The sequence below is a fragment of the Bombina bombina genome, chromosome 7 (genome assembly GCF_027579735.1).
Source record: "Bombina bombina isolate aBomBom1 chromosome 7, aBomBom1.pri, whole genome shotgun sequence".
Lineage (NCBI taxonomy): Eukaryota > Metazoa > Chordata > Amphibia > Anura > Bombinatoridae > Bombina > Bombina bombina.
The window spans coordinates 164,321,298-164,346,609 of record NC_069505.1 but is presented as its reverse complement, the minus strand read 5'-3'; the positions used below and the strand labels follow the sequence as shown (position 1 = coordinate 164,346,609).

The 25,312-nt window shown below is 37.8% G+C and overlaps 1 protein-coding gene across 3 annotated transcripts in view; it reads right to left on the bottom strand.

The window, feature by feature from the left end:
• The window catches only part of FSHB (follicle stimulating hormone subunit beta), a 180,395-nt gene that overhangs the window by 40,954 nt on the left and 114,129 nt on the right, over positions 1–25,312 (bottom strand). For 2 of the 3 annotated variants that reach the window (XM_053688909.1, XM_053688907.1), the window contains exon 2: positions 7,362–7,464. The exons of the other annotated variant lie outside the window; for it this stretch is intronic. Coding sequence is in view for 1 of the 2 variants with exons in the window: in XM_053688907.1 (XP_053544882.1) it covers positions 7,362–7,399 (38 nt within the window). In the remaining variant the exon portion in view is untranslated. The remainder of the gene's footprint in view (positions 1–7,361; positions 7,465–25,312) is intronic. 3 annotated transcript variants of the gene reach the window in all.

The following is a 25,312-nucleotide window of genomic DNA, read 5'->3' as shown; positions in this document are numbered from 1 at the left end:
AAATAACAAAGCCCCCCAAAATAAAAAAAATGCCCTACCCTATTCTAAATTACTAAAGTTCAAAGCTCTTTTACATTACCAGCCCTGAACAGGGCCCTTTGCGGGGCATGCCCCAAGAAATACAGCTCTTTTGCCTGTAAAAAAAAAACATACAATACCCAAGCCCCCCAACATTACAACCCACCACCCACATACCCCTAATCTAACCCAAACCCCCCTTAAATAAACCTAACACTAAGCCCCTGAAGATCATCCTACCTTGTCTTCACCTCACCGGGTATCACACCGATCCGTCCAGAAGAGCTCCTCCGATGTCCTGATCCAAGCCCAAGCGGGGGGCTGAAGAGGTCCATGATCCGGCTGAAGTCTTCATCCAAGCGGGGCAGAAGAGGTCTTCCATCCGATTGAAGTCTTCATCCAAGCGGCATCCATCCGGAGCGAAGCGGCAGCATCCTGAAGACCTCCACCGCGGAACATCCATCCTGGCCGACGACTGAACGACGAATGACGGTTCCTTTAAATGACGTCATCCAAGATGGCGTCCCTCGAATTCCGATTGGCTGATAGGATTCTATCAGCCAATCGGAATTAAGGTAGGAATATTCTGATTGGCTGATGGAATCAGCCAATCAGAATCAAGTTCAATCCGATTGTTCCGAGCTCAATTGATTGAGCTTCCGAGCTCAATCTGATTGGCTGATCGGATCAGCCAATCGGATTGAACTTGATTCTGATTGGCTGATTCCATCAGCCAATCAGAATATTCCTACCTTAATTCCGATTGGCTGATAGAATCCTATCAGCCAATCGGAATTCGAGGGACGCCATCTTGGATGACGTCATTTAAAGGAACCGTCATTCGTCGTTCAGTCGTCGGCCAGGATGGATGTTCCGCGGTGGAGGTCTTCAGGATGCTGCCGCTTCGCTCCAGATGGATGCCGCTTGGATGAAGACTTCAATCGGATGGAAGACCTCTTCTGCCCCGCTTGGATGAAGACTTCAGCCGGATCATGGACCTCTTCAGCCCCCCGCTTGGGCTTGGATCAGGACATCGGAGGAGCTCTTCTGGACGGATCGGTGTGATACCCGGTGAGGTGAAGACAAGGTAGGATGATCTTCAGGGGCTTAGTGTTAGGTTTATTTAAGGGGGGTTTGGGTTAGATTAGGGGTATGTGGGTGGTGGGTTGTAATGTTGGGGGGCTTGGGTATTGTATGTTTTTTTTTACAGGCAAAAGAGCTGTATTTCTTGGGGCATGCCCCGCAAAGGGCCCTGTTCAGGGCTGGTAAGGTAAAAGAGCTTTGAACTTTAGTAATTTAGAATAGGGTAGGGCATTTTTTTATTTTGGGGGGCTTTGTTATTTTATTAGGGGGCTTAGAGTAGGTGTAATTAGTTTAAAATTGTTGTAATATTTTTCTTTTGTTTGTAAATATTTTTTTATTTTTTGTAACTTAGTTCTTTTTTATTTTTTGTACTTTAGCTAGTTTATTTAATTGTATTTATTTGTAGGAATTGTATTTAATTAATTTATTGATAGTGTAGTGTTAGGTTAATTGTAGGTAATTGTAGGTAGTTTATTTAATTAATTTATTGATAGTCTAGTGTTAGGTTTAATTGTAACTTAGGTTAGGATTTCTTTTACAGGTAAATTTGTAATTATTTTAACTATTTTAGCTATTAAATAGTTCTTAACTATTTAATAGCTATTGTACCTGGTTAAAATAAATACAAAGTTACCTGTAAAATAAATATTAATCCTAAAATAGCTATAATATAATTATAATTTATATTGTAGCTATATTAGGATTTATTTTACAGGTAAGTATTTAGCTTTAAATAGGAATAATTTATTTAATAAGAGTTAATTAATTTCGTTAGATTTAAATTATATTTAACTTAGGGGGGTGTTAGTGTTAGGGTTAGACTTAGCTTTAAGGGTTAATACATTTATTAGAATAGCGGTGAGCTCCGGTCAGCAGATTAGGGGTTAATAATTGAAGCTAGGTGTCGGCGATGTTAGGGAGGGCAGATTAGGGGTTAATACTATTTATTATAGGGTTAGTGAGGCGGATTAGGGGTTAATAACTTTATTATAGTAGCGCTCAGGTCCGGTCGGCAGATTAGGGGTTAATAAGTGTAGGCAGGTGGAGGCGACGTTGAGGGGGGCAGATTAGGGGTTAATAAATATAATATAGGGGTCGGCGGTGTTAGGGGCAGCAGATTAGGGGTACATAAGGATAACGTAGGTGGCGGCGCTTTGCGGTCGGCAGATTAGGGGTTAATAAGTGTAGGTAGGTGGAGGCGACGTTGTGGGGGGCAGGTTAGGGGTTAATAAATATAATACAGGGGTCGGCGGTGTTAGGGGCGGCAGATTAGGGGTACATAAGGATAACGTAGGTGGCGGTCGGCAGATTAGGGGTTAAAAAAAATTATTCGAGTGTCGGCGATGTGGGGGGACCTCGGTTTAGGGGTACATAGGTAGTTTATGGGTGTTAGTGTACTTTAGAGTACAGTAGTTAAGAGCTTTATGAACCGGCGTTAGCCCAGAAAGCTCTTAACTACTGACTTTTTTCCTGCGGCTGGAGTTTTGTCGTTAGATGTCTAACGCTCACTTCAGAAACGACTCTAAATACCGGAGTTAGAAAGATCCCATTGAAAAGATAGGATACGCAATTTACGTAAGGGGATCTGCGGTATGGAAAAGTCGCGGCTGAAAAGTGAGCGTTAGACCCTATTTTGAGTGACTCCAAATACCGGCGGTAGCCTAAAACCAGCATTAGGAGCCTCTAACGCTGGTTTTCACGGCTAACGCCAAACTCCAAATCTAGGTGATTGTTCCCTTATTGCGGGCAGTTTACATTTTTCTGTGCAGAGCTTGTTTGCCACCTAGCCATATATTATGTAATATAATGTATATCTACCCAAACTGTTTTGGGTATTATCCAAAGGAGCTCGGCTATACACAATTTAGCAATACCTTCCTGCAGTGTTATGTGAGAGCCCTGTGTACACTGAAGGTAGGTGTTGTGCAAGGAAAGTATATGCAGAGTATGGTGCAGTGCCTCAGATTGAGTCACATATATACCTCATTGGAGTATAGAAGTTAGAAAGTTGTTTAAAATTTCATGCCCTATCTGAGTAAATTTTTTTAGGTTTCATGTCCCTTTAAGCTAAATACATAGATGCTCATTGCCAAGGCAAAATCATCTTTGAATTTCAGAGGATATTTCCTAGCATTTGGTTAGTAGGCATTCCTTCCATTAACATACAGCATATCCTGCACATCGAACAAGAACCGCTGGCAACGTTGAAAAGGGATAATTACAAGTGTGATACTTGGGAAACATACTTTAAAATATTTGCATGTTTGTATTATTAAAGTACTCTAGCTGGATAGAACTAGATACATTACCTACAAGAACAAGGGCTGGCCGTATGTTTTATGGAACATTGGTTGGAGTGTTTCACTAAAAGCTCATTCAAGCATGTAGAATTAACCCCCCCCCCCCCAAAAAAAAAAACAACAACAAAAAAACTCTATTTCCTTTGGGGATTATTTTATGGCTGAGACCAATGCTGAAAAAGGTGTCTCATTTTAATTTTAATTATATTTTTTTTTCCTTTTGTGCACATGTCAGAGTGGACTGTGTTTTGAAACAAACGTGTTAGTGCCAAGAAAGACTTTGCAAAATATAGGATCATGATCACTATTAGTCTCTGTCTCTTTCTTTCATGCTTTAAATACATTTGATACAATTGCATCGGAATTAATTTATATTGGCCTGGAACTAGATCAGTAAATAAGGAAAACATTGCTCCCGTGGTATCTGCTGCCAGATACAATGCACTGGGCATCTACTACCAGAGCTCAGCCTGCCCCTGACATCAAGGGGGGGGGGGGCTGCTTTATTTGTGAGTCTGCACTTACTGTAGAATTATTCTGATAACTAATAATCTTTACTAGGAGGCGCCATCTTGTTTATGTCTTTTTGTACAAATTTATTTTTTGATATTTTCATCTTTGGATGGGAGTGTTGCCTATAGGAGTAATATCCAAATTGTTACTGAGCCAGAAAAGGTGGTTATTTGGTTTTGTACATTTAAAGGGACACTGTACACTAGAGTTGTCTTTGCATAAATCTTTTGTAGATGATCTATTTATATAGCCCATTTGGGAGTGTTTTTTGTAACAATGTATAGTTATGCTTATTTTTTAATAACATTGTGCTGATTTTTAGTCTTCTAACCAAGCTCTGAAGTATCAGATGTAGACTCTAGTCTACAGACTTTTGCTTGCTCCTGTTTATGTAATGGGTCTTTTCATATGCAGGGGAGAGGTGGTCTGCTCTTCCTGCTTTCTCAGCCCATTTCAGTGGGTGTCCAAGCCTAACCTCATCAACAGTGCTAAACTGGGAGTTTCCAAGTAATTTTTAAAAAGGTTTTGTAATGGACTTTTGGATCAGTAACTGTGCATATTCTCCTTCATAGTAGTGTCTATTGCATGCAGTAATATTAAATTTGGTGTATACTGTCCCTGTAATATATATATTAGACATGTGCGGTTCGTTTCGGATTAATTCGGAAATTCGGTAAATTCGGTAAATTCGGAGATTCGGATCGATTCGGATTTCCGAATTAAAATACTTCCGAATCTACCGAATGAATCCGAAATAGCTGCCGTATCTCCGAATAAATCCGAATTAGCTCGTTAAGATTCAGCATTTCCCCATAGGAAACAATGGGAGTTTCGGCTGAAGAAAAACTAACACCGCAGCCCCATTGTTTCCTATGGGGAAACACTAAGTCTGCACCTAACACCATAACATGTACCCCGAGTCTCTAAACACCCCTAATCTGACACTTATTAACCCCTAATCTGCTGCCTCCGCTATCGCTGACACCTGCATTATTTTATTAACCCCTAATCTGCCGACCGAATATCGCCGCCGCCTACATTATAACTATTAACCCCTAATCTGCTGTCCCTAACACCGCCGACCCCTACATTATAGTTATTAACCCCTAATCTGCCTCCCCCAACGTCGCCGCAATCTAACTATAAGTATTAACCCCTAATCTGCCGACCCGATATCGCCGCCGCCTACATTATAGCTATTAACCCCTAATCTGCTGTCCCTAACACTGCCGACCCCTACATTATAGTTATTAACCCCTAATCTGCCTCCCCCAACGTCGCCGCAATCTAACTATAAGTATTAACCCCTAATCTGCCGACCCGATATCGCCGCCGCCTACATTATAGCTATTAACCCCTAATCTGCTGTCCCTAACACCGCCGACCCCTACATTATAGTTATTAACCCCTAATCTGCCTCCCCCCAACGTCGCCGCAATCTAACTACAAGTATTAACCCCTAATCTGCCGACCCGATATCGCCGCCGCCTACATTATAGCTATTAACCCCTAATCTGCTGTCCCTAACACCGCCGACCCCAACATTATAGTTATTAACCCCTAATCTGCCTCCCCCAACGTCGCCGCAATCTAACTATAAGTATTAACCCCTAATCTGCCGACCCGATATCGCCGCCGCCTACATTATAGCTATTAACCCCTAATCTGCTGTCCCTAACACCGCCGACCCCTACATTATAGTTATTAACCCCTAATCTGCCTCCCCCCAATGTCGCCGCAATCTAACTACAAGTATTAACCCCTAATCTGCCGACCCGATATCGCCGCCGCCTACATTATAGCTATTAACCCCTAATCTGCTGTCCCTAACACCGCCGACCCCTACATTATAGTTATTAACCCCTAATCTGCCTCCCCCAACGTCGCCGCAATCTAACTACAAGTATTAACCCCTAATCTGCCGACCCGATATCGCCGCCGCCTACATTATAGCTATTAACCCCTAATCTGCTGTCCCTAACACCGCCGACCCCTACATTATAGTTATTAACCCCTAATCTGCCTCCCCCAACGTCGCCGCAATCTAACTACAAGTATTAACCCCTAATCTGCCGACCCGATATCGCCGCCGCCTACATTATAGCTATTAACCCCTAATCTGCTGTCCCTAACACCGCCGACCCCTACATTATAGTTATTAACCCCTAATCTGCCTCCCCCCAACGTCGCCGCAATCTAACTACAAGTATTAACCCCTAATCTGCCGACCGCAAATCGCCGCCACTATAATAAATGTATTAACCCCTAAACCGCCGCACTCCCGCCTCGCAAACACTATAATACATTTTATTAACCCCTAATCTGCCCTCCCTAACATCGCCGCCACCTACCTACAATTATTAACCCCTAATCTCCCGCCCCCATCGTCGCCGCTACTATAATAAGGTTATTAACCCCTAAACCTAAGTCTAACCCTAACCCTAACACCCCCTAACTTAAATATAATTTAAATAAAACGAAATAAGTTTACTATAGTTAAATAAATGAATCCTATTTAAAACTAAAGACTTACCTGTAAAATAAACCCTAAGATAGCTGCAATATAACTAATAGTTACATTGTAGCTATTTTAGGATTTATTTTTATTTTACAGGCAACTTTGTATTTATTTTAACTAGGTACAATAGTTATTAAATAGTTAATAACTATTTAATAACTACCTAGCTAAAATAAATACAAATTTACCTGTAAAATAAATCCTAACCTAAGTTACACTAACACCTAACACTACACTATCATTAAATTAACTAAATAAATGAATCATATTTAAAACAAAATACTTACCTGTAAAATAAACCCTAATATAGCTGCAATATAACTAATAGTTACATTGTAGCTATTTTAGCATTTATATTTATTTTACAGACAACTTTGTATTTATTTTAACTAGGTACAATAGCTATTAAATAGTTATTGACTAATTAATAGCTACCTAGTTAAAATAATTACAAAATTACCTGTAAAATAAATCCTAACCTAAGTTACAATTAAACCTAACACTACACTGTCATTAAATAAATTAACTACAAGTACCTACAATTATCTACAATTAAATAAACTAAAGTACAAAACCCACCCACTAAATTACAAAAAAAAACAAACACTAAATTACAAAAAATAAAAAAATATTAGAAGAATTTTAAACTAATTACACCTAATCTAAGCCCCCTAATAAAATAACAAAGCCCCCCAAAATAAAAAAAAATGCCCTACCCTATACTAAATTACAAAAGTTAACAGCTCTATTACCTTACCAGCCCTGAACAGGGCCCTTTGCGGGGCATGCCCCAAAGAAAACAGCTCTTTTGCCTGTAAAAAAAAAACACAATCCCCCCCCCACATTACAACCCACCACCCACATACCCCTACTCTAACCCAAACCCCCCTTAAATAAACCTAACACTACCCCCCTGAAGATCTCCCTACCTTGAGTCGTGTTCACCCAGCCGGGCCGAAGTCTTCATCCAATGGGGCAGAAGAGGACATCCAGACCGGCAGAAGTCTTCATCCAAGCGGGGCAAGAAGAGGTCTTCCATCCATCATACAAGTACCAAAATACAAACAAACACTAAATTACCAAAAATAATAAAATATTACAATAATTTTAAACTAATTACACCTAATCTAAGCCCCCTACTAGCTATTAATATAGCTTCAATATAACTAATAGTTACATTGTAGCTATTTTAGGATTTATATGTATTTTACAGGCAACTTTGTATTTATTTTAACTAGGTACAATAGCTATTAAATAGTTAATAACTATTTAATAACTACCTAGCTAAAATAAATACAAATTTACCTGTAAAATAAATCATAACCTAAGTTACAATTACACCTAACACTACACTATCATTAAATTAACTAAATAAATGAATCCTATATAAAACTAAAGACTTACCTGTAAAATAAACCCTAATATAGCTGCAATATAACTAATAGTTACATTGTAGCTATTTTAGCATTTATATTTATTGTACAGGCAACTTTGTATTCATTTTAACTAGGTTCAATAGCTATTAAATAGATATTGACTATTTAATAGCTACCTAGTTAAAATAATTACAAAATTACCTGTAAAATAAATCCTAACCTAAGTTACAATTAAACCTAACACTACACTATCATTAAATAAATTAACTACAAGTACCTACAATTAAATGCAATTAAAAAAACTAAACTAAAGTACAAACCCCCCCCACTAAATTACAAAAAATAAAAAAATATTACAAGAATTTTAAACTAATTACACCTAATCTAAGCCCCCTAATAAAATAACAAAGCCCCCCAAAATAAAAAAAATGCCCTAACCTATACTAAATTACAAAAGTTAACAGCTCTATTACCTTACCAGCCCTGAACAGGGCCCTTTGCGGGGCATGCCCCAAAGAAAACAGCTCTTTTGCCTGTAAAAAAAAAACACAATCCCTCCCCCCACATTACAACCCACCACCCACATACCCCTACTCTAACCCAAACTCCCCTTAAATAAACCTAACACTACCCCCCTGAAGATCTCCCTACCTTGAGTCGTGTTCACCCAGCCGGGCCGAAGTCTTCATCCGATGGGGCAGAAGAGGACATCCAGACCGGCAGAAGTCTTCATCCAAGCGGGGCAAGAAGAGGTCTTCCATCCATCAGAAAAGTACAAAAAAACAAACAAACACTAAATTAGCAAAAATAATAAAATATTACAATAATTTTAAACTAATTACACCTAATCTAAGCCCCCTACTAGCTATTAATATAGCTACAATATAACTAATAGTTACATTGTAGCTATTTTAGGATTTATATTTATTTTACAGGCAACTTTGTATTTATTTTAACTAGGTACAATAGCTATTAAATAGTTAATAACTACCTAGCTAAAATAAATACAAATTTACCTGTAAAATAAACCCTAACCTAAGTTACAATTACACCTAACACTACACTGTCATTAAATTAACTAAATAAATTAATCCTATATAAAACTAAATACTTACCTGTAAAATAAACCCTAATATAGCTACAATATAACTAATAGTTACATTGTAGCTATTTTAGCATTTATATTTATTTTACAGGCAACTTTGTATTTATTTTAACTAGGTACAATAGCTATTAAATAGTTATTGACTAATTAATAGCTACCTAGTTAAAATAATTACAAAATTACCTGTAAAATAAATCCTAACCTAAGTTACTATTAAACCTAACTCTACACTATCATTAAATAAATTAACTACAAGTACCTACAATTAAATACAATGAAATAAACTAAACTAAAGTACAAAAAAAACAAACACTAAATTACAAAAAATAAAAAAAATTACAAGAATTTTAAACTAATTACACCTAATCTAAGCCCCCTAATAAAATAACAAAGCCCCCCAAAATAAAAAAATGCCCTACCCTATACTAAATTACAAAAGTAATCAGCTCTATTACCTTACCAGCCCTGAACAGGGCCTTTTGCGGGGGCATGCCCCAAAGAAAACAGCTCTTTTGCCTGTAAAAAAAAACACAATACCCCCCCCCACATTACAACCCACCACCCACATACCCCTACTCTAACCCAAACCCCCCTTAAATAAACCTAACACTACCCCCCTGAAGATCTCTCTACCGTGTCTTCACCCAGCGGGTCGAAGTCTTCATCCGATGGGGCAGAAGAGGACATCCAGACCGGCAGAAGTCTTCATCCAAGCGGGGCAAGAAGAGGTCTTCCATCCATCAGAAGTCTTGATCCAGGCGGCATCTTCTCTGTTCATCCATCCGGAGCGGAGCGGCAGCATCCTGAAGACATCCCACGCAGAGCATCCTCTTCTTTCTTGATCCGACGACTAGGTGACTGTACCTTTAAGTGACGTCATCCAAGATGGCGTCCCTTGAATTCCGATTGGCTGATAGGATTCTATCAGCCAATCGGAATTAAGGTAGGAAAAATCTGATTGGCTGATTTAATCAGCCAATCAGATTCAAGTTCAATCCGATTGGCTGATGGAATCAGCCAATCAGATTGACCTCGCATTCTATTGGCTGTTCCTCTTCTGCCCGGATTATTTTAACTAGGTAGCTATTAATTAGTCAATAACTATTTAATAGCTATTGTACCTAGTTAAAATAAATACAAAGTTGCCTGTAAAATAAATATAAATGCTAAAATAGCTACAATGTAACTATTAGTTATATTGTAGCTATATTAGGGTTTATTTTACAGGTAAGTATTTAGTTTTATATAGGATTAATTTATTTAGTTAATTTAATGACAGTGTAGTGTTAGGTGTAATTGTAACTTAGGTTAGGGTTTATTTTACAGGTAAATTTGTATTTATTTTAGCTAGGTAGTTATTAACTATTTAATAGCTATTGTACCTAGTTAAAATAAATACAAAGTTGCCTGTAAAATAAATATAAATCCTAAAATAGCTACAATGTAACTATTAGTTATATTGAAGCTATATTAATAGCTAGTAGGGGGCTTAGATTAGGTGTAATTAGTTTAAAATTATTGCAATATTTTATTATTTTTGCTAATTTAGTGTTTGTTTGTTTTTTTGTACTTTTCTGATGGATGGAAGACCTCTTCTTGCCCCGCTTGGATGAAGACTTCTGCCAGTCTGGATGTCCTCTTCTGCCCCATCGGATGAAGACTTCGGCCCGGCTGGGTGAACACGACTCAAGGTAGGGAGATCTTCAGGGGGGTAGTGTTAGGTTTATTTAAGGGGGGTTTGGGTTAGAGTAGGGGTATGTGGGTGGTGGGTTGTAATGTGGGGGGGGGGATTGTGTTTTTTTTTTACAGGCAAAAGAGCTGTTTTCTTTGGGGCATGCCCCGCAAAAGGCCCTGTTCAGGGCTGGTAAGGTAATAGAGCTGTTAACTTTTGTAATTTAGTATAGGGTAGGGCATTTTTTTTATTTTGGGGGGCTTTGTTATTTTATTAGGGGGCTTAGATTAGGTGTAATTAAATTAAAATTCTTGTAATATTTTTTTATTTTTTGTAATTTAGTGGGGGGGGGGGTTGTACTTTAGTTTAGTTTTTTAATTGTATTTAATTGTAGGTACTTGTAGTTAATTTATTTAATGATAGTGTAGTGTTAGGTTTAATTGTAACTTAGGTTAGGATTTATTTTACAGGTAATTTTGTAATTATTTTAACTAGGTAGCTATTAAACAGTAAATATCTATTTAATAGCTATTGTACCTAGTTAAAATAAATACAAAGTTGCCTGTACAATAAATATAAATGCTAAAATAGCTACAATGTAACTATTAGTTATATTGCAGCTATATTAGGGTTTATTTTACAGGTAAGTCTTTAGTTTTATATAGGATTCATTTATTTAGTTAATTTAATGATAGTGTAGTGTTAGGTGTAATTGTAACTTAGGTTATGATTTATTTTACAGGTAAATTTGTATTTATTTTAGCTAGGTAGTTATTAAATAGTTATTAACTATTTAATAGCTATTGTACCTAGTTAAAATAAATACAAAGTTGCCTGTAAAATAAATATAAATCCTAAAATAGCTACAATGTAACTATTAGTTATATTGAAGCTATATTAATAGCTAGTAGGGGGCTTAGATTAGGTGTAATTAGTTTAAAATTATTGTAATATTTTATTATTTTTTGTAATTTAGTGTTTGTTTGTATTTTGGTACTTGTATGATGGATGGAAGACCTCTTCTTGCCCCGCTTGGATGAAGACTTCTGCCGGTCTGGATGTCCTCTTCTGCCCCATCGGATGAAGACTTCGGCCCGGCTGGGTGAACACGACTCAAGGTAGGGAGATCTTCAGGGGGGTAGTGTTAGGTTTATTTAAGGGGGGTTTGGGTTAGAGTAGGGGTATGTGGGTGGTGGGTTGTAATGTGGGGGGGGGATTGTGTTTTTTTTTTTACAGGCAAAAGAGCTGTTTTCTTTGGGGCATGCCCCGCAAAGGGCCCTGTTCAGGGCTGGTAAGGTAATAGAGCTGTTAACTTTTGTAATTTAGTATAGGGTAGGGCATTTTTTTTATTTTGGGGGGCTTTGTTATTTTATTAGGGGGCTTAGATTAGGTGTAATTAGTTTAAAATTCTTGTAATATTTTTTTATTTTTTGTAATTTAGTGTTTGTTTTTTTTTGTAATTTAGTGGGGGGGTTTTGTACTTTAGTTTATTTAATTGTAGATAATTGTAGGTACTTGTAGTTAATTTATTTAATGACAGTGTAGTGTTAGGTTTAATTGTAACTTAGGTTAGGATTTATTTTACAGGTAATTTTGTAATTATTTTAACTAGGTAGCTATTAATTAGTCAATAACTATTTAATAGCTTTTGTACCTAGTTAAAATAAATACAAAGTTGCCTGTAAAATAAATATAAATGCTAAAATAGCTACAATGTAACTATTAGTTATATTGCAGCTATATTAGGGTTTATTTTCCAGGTAAGTATTTTGTTTTAAATAGGATTCATTTATTTAGTTAATTTAATGATAGTGTAGTGTTAGGTGTTAGTGTAACTTAGGTTAGGATTTATTTTACAGGTAAATTTGTATTTATTTTAGCTAGGTAGTTATTAAATAGTTAATAACTATTTAATAACTATTGTACCTAGTTAAAATAAATACAAACTTGCCTGTAAAATAAAAATAAATCCTAAAATAGCTACAATGTAACTATTAGTTATATTGCAGCTATCTTAGGGTTTATTTTACAGGTAAGTCTTTAGTTTTAAATAGGATTCATTTATTTAACTATAGTAAACTTATTTCGTTTTATTTAAATTATATTTAAGTTAGGGGGTGTTAGTGTTAGGGTTAGATTTAGGTTTAGGGGTTAATAACCTTATTATAGTAGCGGCGACGATGGGGGCGGGAGATTAGGGGTTAATAATTGTAGGTAGGTGGCGGCGATGTTAGGGAGGGCAGATTAGGGGTTAATAAAATGTATTATAGTGTTTGCGAGGCGGGAGTGCGGCGGTTTAGGGGTTAATACATTTATTATAGTGGCGGCGATTTGCGGTCGGCAGATTAGGGGTTAATACTTGTAGTTAGATTGCGGCGACGTTGGGGGGAGGCAGATTAGGGGTTAATAACTATAATGTAGGGGTCGGCGGTGTTAGGGACAGCAGATTAGGGGTTAATAGCTATAATGTAGGCGGCGGCGATATCGGGTCGGCAGATTAGGGGTTAATACTTGTAGTTAGATTGCGGCGACGTTGGGGGGGGGCAGATTAGGGGTTAATAACTATAATGTAGGGGTCGGCGGTGTTAGGGACAGCAGATTAGGGGTTAATAGCTATAATGTAGGCGGCGGCGATATCGGGTCGGCAGATTAGGGGTTAATACTTATAGTTAGATTGCGGCGACGTTGGGGGAGGCAGATTAGGGGTTAATAACTATAATGTAGGGGTCGGCGGTGTTAGGGACAGCAGATTAGGGGTTAATAGCTATAATGTAGGCGGCGGCGATATCCGATCGGCAGATTAGGGGTTAATACTTATAGTTAGATTGCGGCGACGTTGGGGGAGGCAGATTAGGGGTTAATAACTATAATGTAGGGGTCGGCGGTGTTAGGGACAGCAGATTAGGGGTTAATAGCTATAATGTAGGCGGCGGCGATATCCGATCGGCAGATTAGGGGTTAAATAATGTTATTATAGGGTTTGCGATGTGGGGGGGCCTCGGTTTAGTGGTTCATAGGTAGTTTATGGGTGTTAGTGACTTAGTGTACTAAATGGGTGTTAGTGTAGTAAAAACATACCGAATTTCGGAACGGAATAGAACCGAATTCAGCCGAATCCGAATAAATCCGAAACGAATTTATTCGGATCCGAATAAATCCGAAACGAATTTATTCAAATTTTGCCGAATCAGATTCGATCCGAAACGAAATTCTAAAAGTCCGAATCGATCCGAACCGAAAACGAACCGAATTTTTTAGCGGTGCACATGTCTAATATATATATACAATATTGATCTAGTGTTTTTCACCTATTCATAGAGCCTCCTTATTTGAATTTAAGTAAGAAACAAGGATAATTTTAAAATAGATGACTATTAAAAGCTAAAAAAATAAATTACCCTGCACCTAGCTTTCCGCTTGACACAGTTCTCACATTTCACTGTGCCCTTACGAGTGTCAGTAGTAAGGATCGGTAACTGTTGAAATTTTGATATTTGAATTATAGAATTAATATTCATATTTTTTACTGTTATTTGAATAGTTGTATAAAACAAATGCTAACATTAGAATGTTAAATATTGACATTCAATGTTGGATTTGCAAAATGAATATTACAGAGACACATTTTTATCACAGGTATGAAAGTGTAGTATTTTTTCACAAACAAGTAAAATGTTTTTAACTTGAATGATAACTAATACGGCAGGGTCAGTTGAGTACTTCCTGATAATTCTGATAGAAGCAATGAATGTTAGGAGTATACAACCAATATTGTTGTTGTCATTTCAGTAACAGCTTTTACTTAACCCCTTAATGACCGGACCATTTTTCAATTTTCTTACCCTTAATGACAATGGCTATTTTTACATTTCTGCAGTGTTTGTGTTTAGCTGTAATTTCCCTCTTACTCATTTACTGTACCCACACATATTATATACTGTTTTTCTCGCTATTAAATGGACTTTCTAAAGATACCATTATTTTCATCATATCTTATAATTTACTAAAAAAAAAAGATAAAATATGAGGAAAAAAATGGAAAAAAACACACTTTTTCTAACTTTGACCCCCAAAATCTGTTACACATCTACAATCACCAAAAAACACCCATGCTAAATAGTTTCTAAATTTTGTCCTGAGATTAGAAATACCCAATGTTTACATGTTCTTTGCTTTTTTTGCAATTTATGGGGCAATAAATACAAGTAGCACTTTGCTATTTCCAAACCACTTTTTTTCAAAATTAGCGCTAGTTACATTGGAACCCCGATATCTGTCAGGAATACCTGAATATCCCTTGACATGTACATATTTTTTTTTAGAAGACAACCCAAAGTATTGATCTAGGCCCATTTTGGTATATTTCATGCCACCATTTCACCGCCAAATGCGATCAAAAAAAAAAAAAAAGTTCACTTTTTCACAAATTTTGTCACAAACTTTAGGTTTCCCACTGAAATTATTTACAAACAGCTTCTGCAATTATGGCACAAATGGTTGTAAATGCTTCTCTGGGATCTCCTTTTTTCAGAAATAACAGACTTATATGGCTTTGGGGTTGCTTTTTGGTAATTAGAAGGCTGCTAAATGCCGCTGCGCACCACACGTGTTTTATGCCCAGGAGTGAAGGGGTTAATTAGGGAGCTTGTAGGGAGCTTGTAGGGTTAATTTTAGCTTTAGTGTAGTGTAGTAGACAACCCCAAGTATTGATCTAGGCCCATTTTGGTATATTTTATGCCACCATTTCACCGCCAAATGCGAGCAAATAAAAAAAAACTTTACATTTTTCAAAATTTTAGGTTTCTCACTGAAATAATTTACAAACAGCTTGTACTATTATGGCAGAAATTGTTGTAAAAGCTTCTCTGGGATCCCCTTTTTCAGAAATAGCAGACTTATATGGCTTTGGCGTTGCTTTTTGGTAATTAGAAGGCTGCTAAATGCTGCTGTGCACCACACGTGAATTATGCCCAGCAGTGAAGGGGTTAAATTAGGTAGCTTGTAGGGAGCTTGCAGGGTTAATTTTAGAGATCAGCCTCCCACCTGACACATCCCACCCCCTGATCCCTCCCAAACAGCTCTTTTACCTCCCCCACCCCACAATTGTTACCGCCATCTTAAGTACTGGCAGATAGTCTGCCAGTACTAAATAAGAGTTTTTTGTTTTTGTTTTAAATAAAAAATAATAAAATCTTTTAGCTGGGATGGACCCCTGCCTTAGCCCCAACCTTCCTGATCCCCCCTCCAGCTCTCTAACCCTCTCCCCTACCTAATTACAGCCATCTTGGGTACTGGCAGCTGTCTGCCAGTACCCACTTTGGCCCCAAAAAACAAAGTATTTTTATTTTTTAATTAACTCTTTCTGTAGTGTAGCAGCCCCTCCACAGCCCCACCCCCTCCCAGATCCATTTATTTTTGAAAAAAAAATTTTACCTTTCCCTGGCTTTCTGCCCTCATTGGTGTCAGTGTGGTTAATGTGCGCGCGTGCACGTGAACATGCGTGCGCATCGTGCACACGCGTCTCGTGCACATGCCCCACGTGCACGCGCACTATGTTCACGTGCACGCACGTGCGTCTCGTGCACGCGCACGCACGCTCCCTCCCACCCGGACAACGGCACCATCACTACCGGTGCAGAGAGGGCCACAGAGTGGCTCTCTCTGCATCGGAGGCTTGTAAAGGGGTATTGCAGGATGTAAAGGGGTATTGCAGGATGCCTCCATATTGAGGCATCACTGCAATACCCTCAGAGCTGCTGGAAGCGATTGTGATCACTTCCAGCACTCTGTTAGACAACTGACGTAACTGTTAGTTTTTGCATGACGTACCTGGTACGTCAGTTGTCATAAAGGGGTTAAAGGGACATTGTACTCCAAAATTGTTATCATTTAAAAAAGATAGATAATGCCTTTACTTCCCATTCCCCATTTTGCACAACCAACATTGTTATCTTAATATACTTTATAACATTTAAACCTCTAAATTTCTGTCTGTTTCAAAGCCACTACAGGCCACCTCTGAGTGCATTTTTATAGCTTTTCACAGCAAGACACTGCTAGTTCATGGGTGCCCTATAGATAGCATTATGCTCACTCCTGTGGAGTTATTAATGAGTCAGCACTAATTAGCTAAAGTCGGTAAATAGCACTGATATTAGGGGGCAGTCTGCAGAGGCTTAGATACAAGGTAATCACAGACATAAAAAGTGTATTAATATAACAGTGTTGGTTATGCAAAACTAGGGAATGGGTAATAAAGGGATTATCATCATGTTTAAATGCTGTTCTTTCAAAGAACATTTCTGAGTACACAGATCCTTTAACATTTGAATACTGAACATTGAATCATTTGACTATAACATTTGAATATTGATTCCCTTTGACTTTCACTGAAGCCTGTGAGAATCAACATTCAATTCTCTGCACTGCTCAACAAGTTTTCCACATTTGTTTAGAACTAACAAATGTGACCTAAAGCCCCTATTTTTAGTAGCAACTCTAGCAGCTAAATAACGTTTTATACAGTGGAAAGGCAAAAAGAAACTGTTCTTTTGGTATGCAGCTTTCTTTTAACTGTCCCTTTAACATATGCTACACAGCTGATATAATTAAGCTGTGTGTCACTTTTACATTTGAGTGTATCTGTTATGTTGACTAATATATAGTAATGACCAGACATATATTTGCAGGCAATGGCACTTCCCTGAACACATTCACATTTATTTTGTAAGATAAATATTGACTTTACTAATGCAAAATTGTATCTGGTATTGAAATATTCCATAGACAGCGCGTTTCTTGTGTTTTGCAGATGATCAGATACACAGTCAATCTGGACCTTTTTAGTGCAATGTGCTGACCGTATCATCTTGTATTGTGGCTTCCTGTGTGCTGCGGTAAATCCCCCTAGACGTGCCTTGCTGGGTACTGATATGCATCTGTGTATGAAACTCTGAAGCTGTGAAAGGATGGATAACCTAACCTTCACTTGTCAATGAAAAAATATGCCTGGAAGGATTCCCACTGTGATGCGACTACACCTTTTGCCTCTAGATTAAAGTAACCGTTTATTGTATCTTCAGTTTTCTATATAAGTGCTGATTACTTACCAGGGAAAATAGCAGAGAAACGCAGCTATATTGGAAAACTTTGCCTTGTTTGAAAACCATTTAAAAATGTAATGAAAATATGAGAGCTATATTACACTTAAAGGGACATAAAAATACAATTTTTCTTTCATGATTCAGATAGAACATACATTATTAAACAACTTTCTAATTTACTTCTATTATCAAATTGTCTTTGTTTTGTTATCTTTTGTTGAAAAGCAGGATCACTCATAATAATTGTTTAGATCCTGTGTAGAATACATTTATAAGAGCTTTGTATATCACACCATATAGTTAATTTATCTTACCATATCTGTAGTAATTTTCTGCGTTCCATTCTCTGTATATATTCTTGTGGAGTTATAATCTGCAGTGCTGCTTCCCATGTTTTAAAATTGTATATTTTAGGCTATATCTATTTTTATTGTATATTAACAATAGTTTTTACTACCCATTATTAGCACTGTCACTTTAAAGGGACAGTCTACCTTGATAACAAAGTGATCTATTTCGTTAGTTTGCCCCTTAATAAGTTGTCCTACCTGTTTGTCAGCATGCTGCCCACAACGGCATCAGTTATATTTTCAAAAGATTCACGCCGGTTTACATGTGAAAATAAGAAACATCTTATTGCAAAAGATAAAAAAAAGATATAAAAATAATATCCTTTAGGTGGCGCTGTGATCTAAATAATGGGTGTTGACCTACACCTGTGTACAGGTATAAAGGTAACCTCTTTGTATACTTATGTAGACATGACTAAGGAGCTAGGTTTTTTTGTGTGGACCATGGTATAATAAAGGTTTTTTTCATGCAACCTGCCAAGGCTTGAGTTCCTTTTTTCAAGATTTGCACTATATGGCAGCGCTTTTGCAACAATGTTATACATTAGCAAGAGCACTCTATGGCAGCACTATTTCCTGTCATGTAGTATCCACACATCTGCACGCTATCTATCTAGATAGCTATTAAGCAAAGAATAACAAGAGAACAAAGCAAATTTGAAAAAAGAAGTAAATTGGAAACTTTTTTAAATCTTATTTTCTATCTGAATCATGAAAGAAAAAATGTTGGATTTCATGTCCCTTTAATATACATGACACGTCAGTAATTAAAGATTTTTTATCTTATCTTTAAAAAAGTAGAATATCATATATACCTTTGCTAACTGAAGTACAGCTTTTGCAGTGCTATTGTATTTGTTATCTTGGAAAATTATCTCTTGGAGAGTAGTGAAAATACTGAATCATAAACCCAGTAGCAAGAAACTTTTTTCGGAAGAGAGCAATAGCATTCTACACTCGTCCGTTTAGCGTGACTGAAATTTTAGTGTGCAATTGTCGACAATATGTGAGAAGAAGAGTTGGAGAGAGATGGAACAATGAGTGCTTGCGGCCTTCAGTGAAACATGGTGGAAGGTCTGTCCTGGTTAGGGGCTGCATTTCTGTCAGTGATGATGGCAATATTGTCTGAATTTATGGGATCATGAATGCTAAAAAGTACAGACAGGCTTTAATTCATCACGCGATTCCTTCTGGAAAGTGCCTGATTGGGAATGGGTTTATTTTTTAGCATAACGATCCCAAGCACATTGCTAATGCAGTAAAATCATATTTGGAGAGAAAAACAGCTGATAAAATACTGACAGTCATGGATGGTCTCCACAGAGTCCAGACCTGAATATTATAAAGGCAGTATGGGATCCCCTTGCACCACATTGTATGTGATAATGTTAATGTAAAATAGATATCTATACCTATATATTTATAGGAATAAATATACAGGTTTATGTGTATATATTTAGAGAGAGAGAGACAGAGAGAGAGAGAGAGACACAGTGAGAGAGACAGAGAGATAGATAAATATATTTAGGGGCCGATTTAACAACGCCTGCCAGACATGATACGCTGCAGCGTATCTTGTCTGCCAGACATCTCTGAATTTGGACAGCATATGCTGTTGGCATTCAGCATTGCAGAAGCAGTTCTAGTTAACTGCTTGTGCAATGTCGCCCCCTGCAGATTCGCTGCCAATAGGCCGCTAGTAGGAGGTGTCAATAACCCGATCGTACATGATCAGGTGGATTGCTAGAGGCGGCGTATAAGTTAAGGAGCAGCGGTCTTAGGACCGCTGCTTCTTAACTCCTGTTTCCAGCGAGCCTGAAGGCTCGCATAGAAACAAGGGGAACAGGGGCCATTCGGCCCTTGTTAAATCGACCCCTTACAATAAAAATGACTGTTCTGTAAGTGAACATTGGAATGTGAAATATTAATAACTCCAGTTGGGTTTATATGCGTGCAATAGGTGTTAGGCTTTTTCTTCTGTGCTCTCCATTGACTTCTAAAGGGAGAATACATTAACATGGTCGTGATATTTGGTTAGGGCTTGTCAAGTTTCACTCGCGTGCAAACTTTTTACTTTCAACTTGTAATACTCACAACCCTACGCACACAAAAAGCTTACTTCTAGAGAATTTTACGCTTGAGCAAAAACACTAAATAATGTGAACTTGTAATCTGGCCCATAATATGTAAACAGAAGTGATTTGACCTCCTTGCCAACCCCTCACGTCTTTCTGCGCCATATGGTATAGGAGGCATTTTATATTTAGCTAACAGGGACTTTAAGAAAACAGGACATTTCAGTATTTGTGCAAAGATTTTACTGGTCTGCTTGCTAAAATACTGGACTGTTAATGCAATACATTGATTTATACAAGCAACATGCACATTCTGGAAAATAAGAACAAGAGCCTCCTATGATGTGTATAAAAGGAAAAATTTTTTCACCACATGCAATAATGAAACGTTACTAGATTAAATCACTTTGAAAGCTCATTGGTAGATGGTATACAGACTACCATAACCATAGTGTCCTGAATGAACTTTCTGCATTTATTATCATCCTGCTAGTGGACAGGATCAGTCTACACATTTTGTCAATTATACTTACGGGGATTTTCAACACATACATAATGCACATTACACAGATTCTTACTCACATTTTTTTTAACTCTTTAACCATGGATTTTGTTGACAACCTGGAGTGGTCATTTCGGGGTTGATCATGGACCCCCCTACAGTTAAATACCCATCTGAGGTGGTTGAGGTTTCTGCATCACCTTGGCTATCTGGTGATTCTGATGAGAACACCACATATGGGCATGGTGACATCATCAACTTAGAGACCAGGAATTGGTTAGAAGAGCTTAAGGGAGCTGGATGGGGGGGGGGGAGTATTCAAAGTATTCAAACCCCAAGATCTCAGCTTCCTTAAGCCCTAGAAACCCCAAAAGACACACTATTTGAAAGGCTGTTCTTCCAAATGCAGTCCTCCCAACTGTCCTTATTTAAGAGGGACAGTCTCTGATTCTGAGCTCTGTCCCGCTGTCCCTTTGAGTAATTTATCCGTATTTGCAGAATTTCCCTTAGCCCCACCCACCGAGCACCCAGACACACCCACAACCCCACTCAGCTACACCCACTGACCATCAAGATGCACCTACAATCCCACCCACTAGTCACCCATGATCCCATCCCTCTTAACACAGCTTCACCCAAAAAATGGTGGTGGGCCCTGTTACTCTGGTGAGTCCCTATTACTCAGCTAAAAATTTTAGGGGGTATACAAATGGTGAGTAACTTGGAGGTATATAGTGCACACATTTTAAAACAAATAATATAAGAAAAAAAATACACAATTTTTTAAATAAGGGGGCCTCTAGGCACATATAACAGCAAACATCAAAAAGGCCTAGAGACCCCCAAGACTATTTATTTTAAAGACTAAAAGCCCCTCTAAAGTTTTACTAGCAGGGGATCATTACAGTAATAGTTATCCCCTGGCATGAATTAATGTGCATTTATTTGAGTAGAGTTTCATGGGAGCCCCTACGTGCACATAAAATGTATATAACTTTACACATTTATTAGAGCTTAACCCCTCTTAAAATAAAACACACTATTTTTTACAGCCTTATTTATTAACATTTTAATAAAAGTTCATCTTTGCTTTCAGTATACACTGTAGTTCTATCTAGCATTTATTTACTGTTTAATGCCCAGTTTAATGTCCTACTTGCTATAGATTTTTAGTCGCACAATGTTATATTTAGAGCCTATTTCTTTTTTACTTTCTTTTTCACACAGAAGTTATAACTTATTAAGAAAACAAATACTATTCTTAATAGTGTCTCTGCTTCAATTTTTGTAAATCAATGTGGCTTGAAATTAAAACTCACATTGCTGTCTGAGGATATAAAATATGCCCTTAAGTCGACAGTTTCCTGCTTCTTCTCAAACACCCTGCAATTACTTGTTTGTGGATGAAAATAAAAAGATGTTTTGGTCTAATATTTATGTCATTTATAATGAGAAATACAGTCTAGAGGTTTTCCTATAAAGTAGCAGTTCCTTTATACAAGTTATGGGCTCCATTTACTAAGCAACAGAAGCACTTGCATGAGTGATCCTGATTACCGCACTGCAAGAAGCAATGGTTCAGGGTGACTGACAGGCCCAGTTGAGCAAGAGCAGGTAGTGGCATTACACATAGAACTCCTTGTGCAGCAGTACGTCTGATCAGCGGAAGGACAATATCTGCTGTACGTTCACCACAAAGGCTGGCTAATAGGTTACAAGTTGTCCGTCGTATAGTACATAGGGCCATATATTTTATACAGTGACTCATAATTCATGTATAGCTGTATGAAAAGTTAGTAAAACAAAAGATAGAAAATGTAAATGTTATGACTACAAAACATATGTGCACACATCCTATACTGTAGATACCTCACACGTCGACATGAAACCTAAATTCTTTCCATGGCTCAGATGTAGTATACAATTAAAAAAAAAAAAAAATTCTTCTATTTTCAAATCCACTCCCAGTTTCCGATTATCAATCTGAGAGGCTGCGAAAAGACATGATATACGGCAACTGGAACACACATAAACTGACATTATATAACTTTGTGAACTAATGTACATGTGTAGCCTTAACGTCTGGTTATATAGAACCAGCAGATAAAACCAAGCAGAAAATGCCCGGCTTACCAGGATTTGGCATTTCTTTAGCTGCAATGCATTGTTGGTGCTTCTTTCAGATCTAAGATGGCTACCAGTGGCAGGCTGATGAAACGGCTTGAAGAGATCCACAAATCTCTAATATTATCCATGTAGATTAAGCCAATTTTTTAACCTGGTAAGAATTTATTTACCAGATAATCCCCCCCCCCCCCTATGACAAGGCAGCTTTTGTATTGAAATAAACTTCCCAGCAGAGTACCCATTCAAGTTTCCGAAGATAACATTCAACACCAGATTTACCATCCAAAAATAGAAGAGGAGAAACCAGCAACTATAACTGACCAAGTCATCCAGTCTTTTAATGTCCTGGTCAATGACCCCCAACCAGACCACCCACTGCTTGCATAACTAGCTGAAGAATTTGCAAAGAGATATGAGGTCCAAGTAATAGTGATCTGGCAATCCAGGCCTATGTGCCTGTTGAAAACAAACACAAACCTAAAACAATTAACTGAAGAACTGAAGTCAGCGAGTTCGGAGTCCCCTCCCTGAACTTCCCCTAAAAACGTAATCCTGTGACAGTGCTTAGAGGGAAAAATGAAAAGAAGTGCAGTGTCAACCCATGCCTTACACTATCTCCCTGAGTACTGACATGAAAATAAAGTTTAAAATTATAGTGCAGTTTTGCTCTCCAAATGAAAAATGCCAAAGTTCTTTACTTTGCCATATTTAACCACAGACAAATGTATGAAACCACAGAAAAAGTCCCTACTCTGTTTTGCTTTATTTTTTCCTCTTTTTGTTTTTTGTTTTTGGGCCCCCCAAAGGTAACTTAGTAGTAAGCAATTGCAATAATATACATGCTGTTCTTTATAAGGATTTTGAGTAGATGACCTGCAACCTGCACTAATAAAAAGCTACCCTGCATTAGGTTGTACACATTCTGCACACACCTATGTATAGAATGGCTGCTAGGGGGCCCTTACAGCAATTGGGCCCTGGTGCCACTGCCCCGTTGCACCAATGGTAGTTCTGCCTCTGTCTCAACCTCTCTTTTGTCACTTTCTTATCACAGTGACAAAACTTGGGTTTAAAGTTAGATTTCATACATTTCATTACAATTTTGTTCAAATGTGTCCATAGCACTTCTTAAAAGCTTTATTTTTATCGCGTGCGAATTTGCCCATTTGCGAGTACGCAATAATTAACCAGCCATTACAAGTGGCTGGTTATTGCTACCGTGAGCTTGTGGTAGCAATTAGCGCTCAGAAAATTAACGAGAGATAAAATTGCCTCAAATTCCCTCAAAATAGAGGGCATTATAGTTTTTTATTACTAGGCAGTTGAAAGGGATTAAAGTTGGCGGGAGTGAGGTGTTAGAGAAAAAAACGGCACTGAAAAGTGTCTTTACATTGCGGTCTATGGGAACTGTGTGCTCCAAGTAAATATATATGTATATGACTATATACATATATATTTACGTGTAAATGTGTGTATTTACACATATTAACATATAAATATATATGTATATAGTCATACACATATATATTTAAAAATATGCTGCCATCACTGCGCTACTTACCCCTTCTGATGCAGTCCCATTGGAGCCTATGGAAGTATGAGCAATGTTCCTCAGCAATGTGAAAGCAAGCTGGCATTCGCATTGTGCTATACTCGTAATACCAGCTCACATTAGCGTGATCTACACGTAATCTAGCCCTAAATAGTTAACAATGAAAATAATGCACAAACTCCACCAAAATGCCACTACTCTCTATCCTGGGCATTAGTCCAACAGGTAAGCGGCACCTCCAAATTTTGCAGCCGCATTTGATCATTGGACTGTTACTTGCATATAACTAAAGGGCTCATCACAACCCCCTTCTGTTTGTTTTCTGCAGCTAACTATTTCTGAACTTTGGACATTAAAGTCAGTGAGTTTTCCAGTAATTAAAAAACCCCAAATGCTTCTGCCATAAATACCCCTGAAGTTCTAATTTAGCTCTGAAAATTATGAAATCTCTAATACTCAGAACCTAAAAATTCCCCCTGCTGACTTTTCAAAGCTAACTCTGCTAGATATCTGTCCCTATTTGGCTTCAACTTATAACAACTGCAAAGAGATGCATTTTATACTGATGTTATGATCGTGGCTAATCTGGTAGTCTGCTGACTAAAGCCCAGATTCGCTCTTCCAAATCAGGCAAATAGTGGGTGGAATTTGGCTAGTGAAAGAAAATTGCAGAAAAAAGATGTTCGTTTGTTTTGAAAACATTAACCCCTTCAAACCGTTAGGACGTTCCTACTATCACTGGGCTTTAATGCCGTTAGGATGGCATGGAACCTCCTAGCTTATATGGCGTCCTGCTGCCTCCCCCTTTCACGCCAGCTAGAATGGGACTGGGGGTGTGCCTAGAAGCGTAGGCAGTCCCCCATGATCTGATCCTGGCCTTAAAATCATATGATTGCATTGACGATCGCGTGATTTAACTTTTATATTGTGTTTACATCGTAACTTCATTCCCAGCACAAAGGGATTTAGACTTGGCTGATATGTTATTCTATAACAACACAACAGAAATGCCTTTTAA